Source organism: Pterocles gutturalis, unplaced genomic scaffold, assembly GCF_000699245.1.
Source record: "Pterocles gutturalis isolate BGI_N339 unplaced genomic scaffold, ASM69924v1 scaffold38996, whole genome shotgun sequence".
NCBI lineage: Eukaryota > Metazoa > Chordata > Aves > Pterocliformes > Pteroclidae > Pterocles > Pterocles gutturalis.
In genome coordinates this window covers 1-714 of record NW_010104324.1, presented here as the reverse complement: position 1 = coordinate 714, position 714 = coordinate 1, and the positions used below count along the sequence as shown (strand labels likewise).

The 714-nt window shown below is 57.1% G+C and overlaps 1 protein-coding gene across 1 annotated transcript in view; it reads left to right on the top strand.

The window, feature by feature from the left end:
- LOC104471624 (LIM/homeobox protein Lhx1) overlaps positions 1–258 on the top strand; it is a gene marked incomplete at both ends in the record, with an annotated part of 689 nt that extends 431 nt beyond the window's left edge. Inside the window, one exon of the mRNA XM_010087022.1 lies at positions 3–258. Within this exon, the coding sequence (XP_010085324.1) occupies positions 3–258 (256 nt within the window). The remainder of the gene's footprint in view (positions 1–2) is intronic.
- Positions 259–714: the final 456 nt, after the last annotated feature.

Here is a 714-nt window from a genome sequence, read left to right as displayed (position 1 = left end):
AGCCTGTCCCCCGACTCCCAAGACCCCTCCCAGGACGACGCCAAGGACTCGGAAAGCGCCAACGTGTCCGACAAGGAGACGGGCAGCAACGAAAACGACGACCAGAACCTGGGGGCCAAGCGGCGGGGACCCCGCACCACCATCAAAGCCAAACAGCTAGAGACTCTGAAAGCTGCCTTCGCGGCCACCCCCAAACCCACCCGGCACATCAGGGAGCAGCTGGCGCAGGAGACCGGCCTCAACATGCGGGTCATCCAGGTATCACAGCCCCCCGGGGCACCGGGCATGGCCCCCACACACTCGGGAGGATGCAGCAGCACAGGAGGACTGGTGCCTGGCAGCCCCCCACCCTGCAGGGCTGAGGAAAGCCCCCCGTCATTTTAAATCGTTACTGTTGTGGCGGTCCGGCCCCCTCAGCCCGGCCGGCGGGCAGGGGCAGAGCTGCAGGTTGCTTGGAGAGAGTCCTAAAGAAGCTGTAAATGGTATTGAAATTAATAACCATAAATGTGAGGGGTTAATGGATAAATAAGAATGACAATGCACTGGAATTATTAAAAGGTTTATAAACCCACAGCGCTGGGGGTAATGGGGGGTTAAAGGACCATTGAAGACGAGGTTAGATTGGAGAGTCTCAGTGTGAGGGTAATTAGGAGTAATCTTGTCAGGGTAATAAGAATTAACTCAATCATTCTTGACCCGCACCCGGCTGGCCAC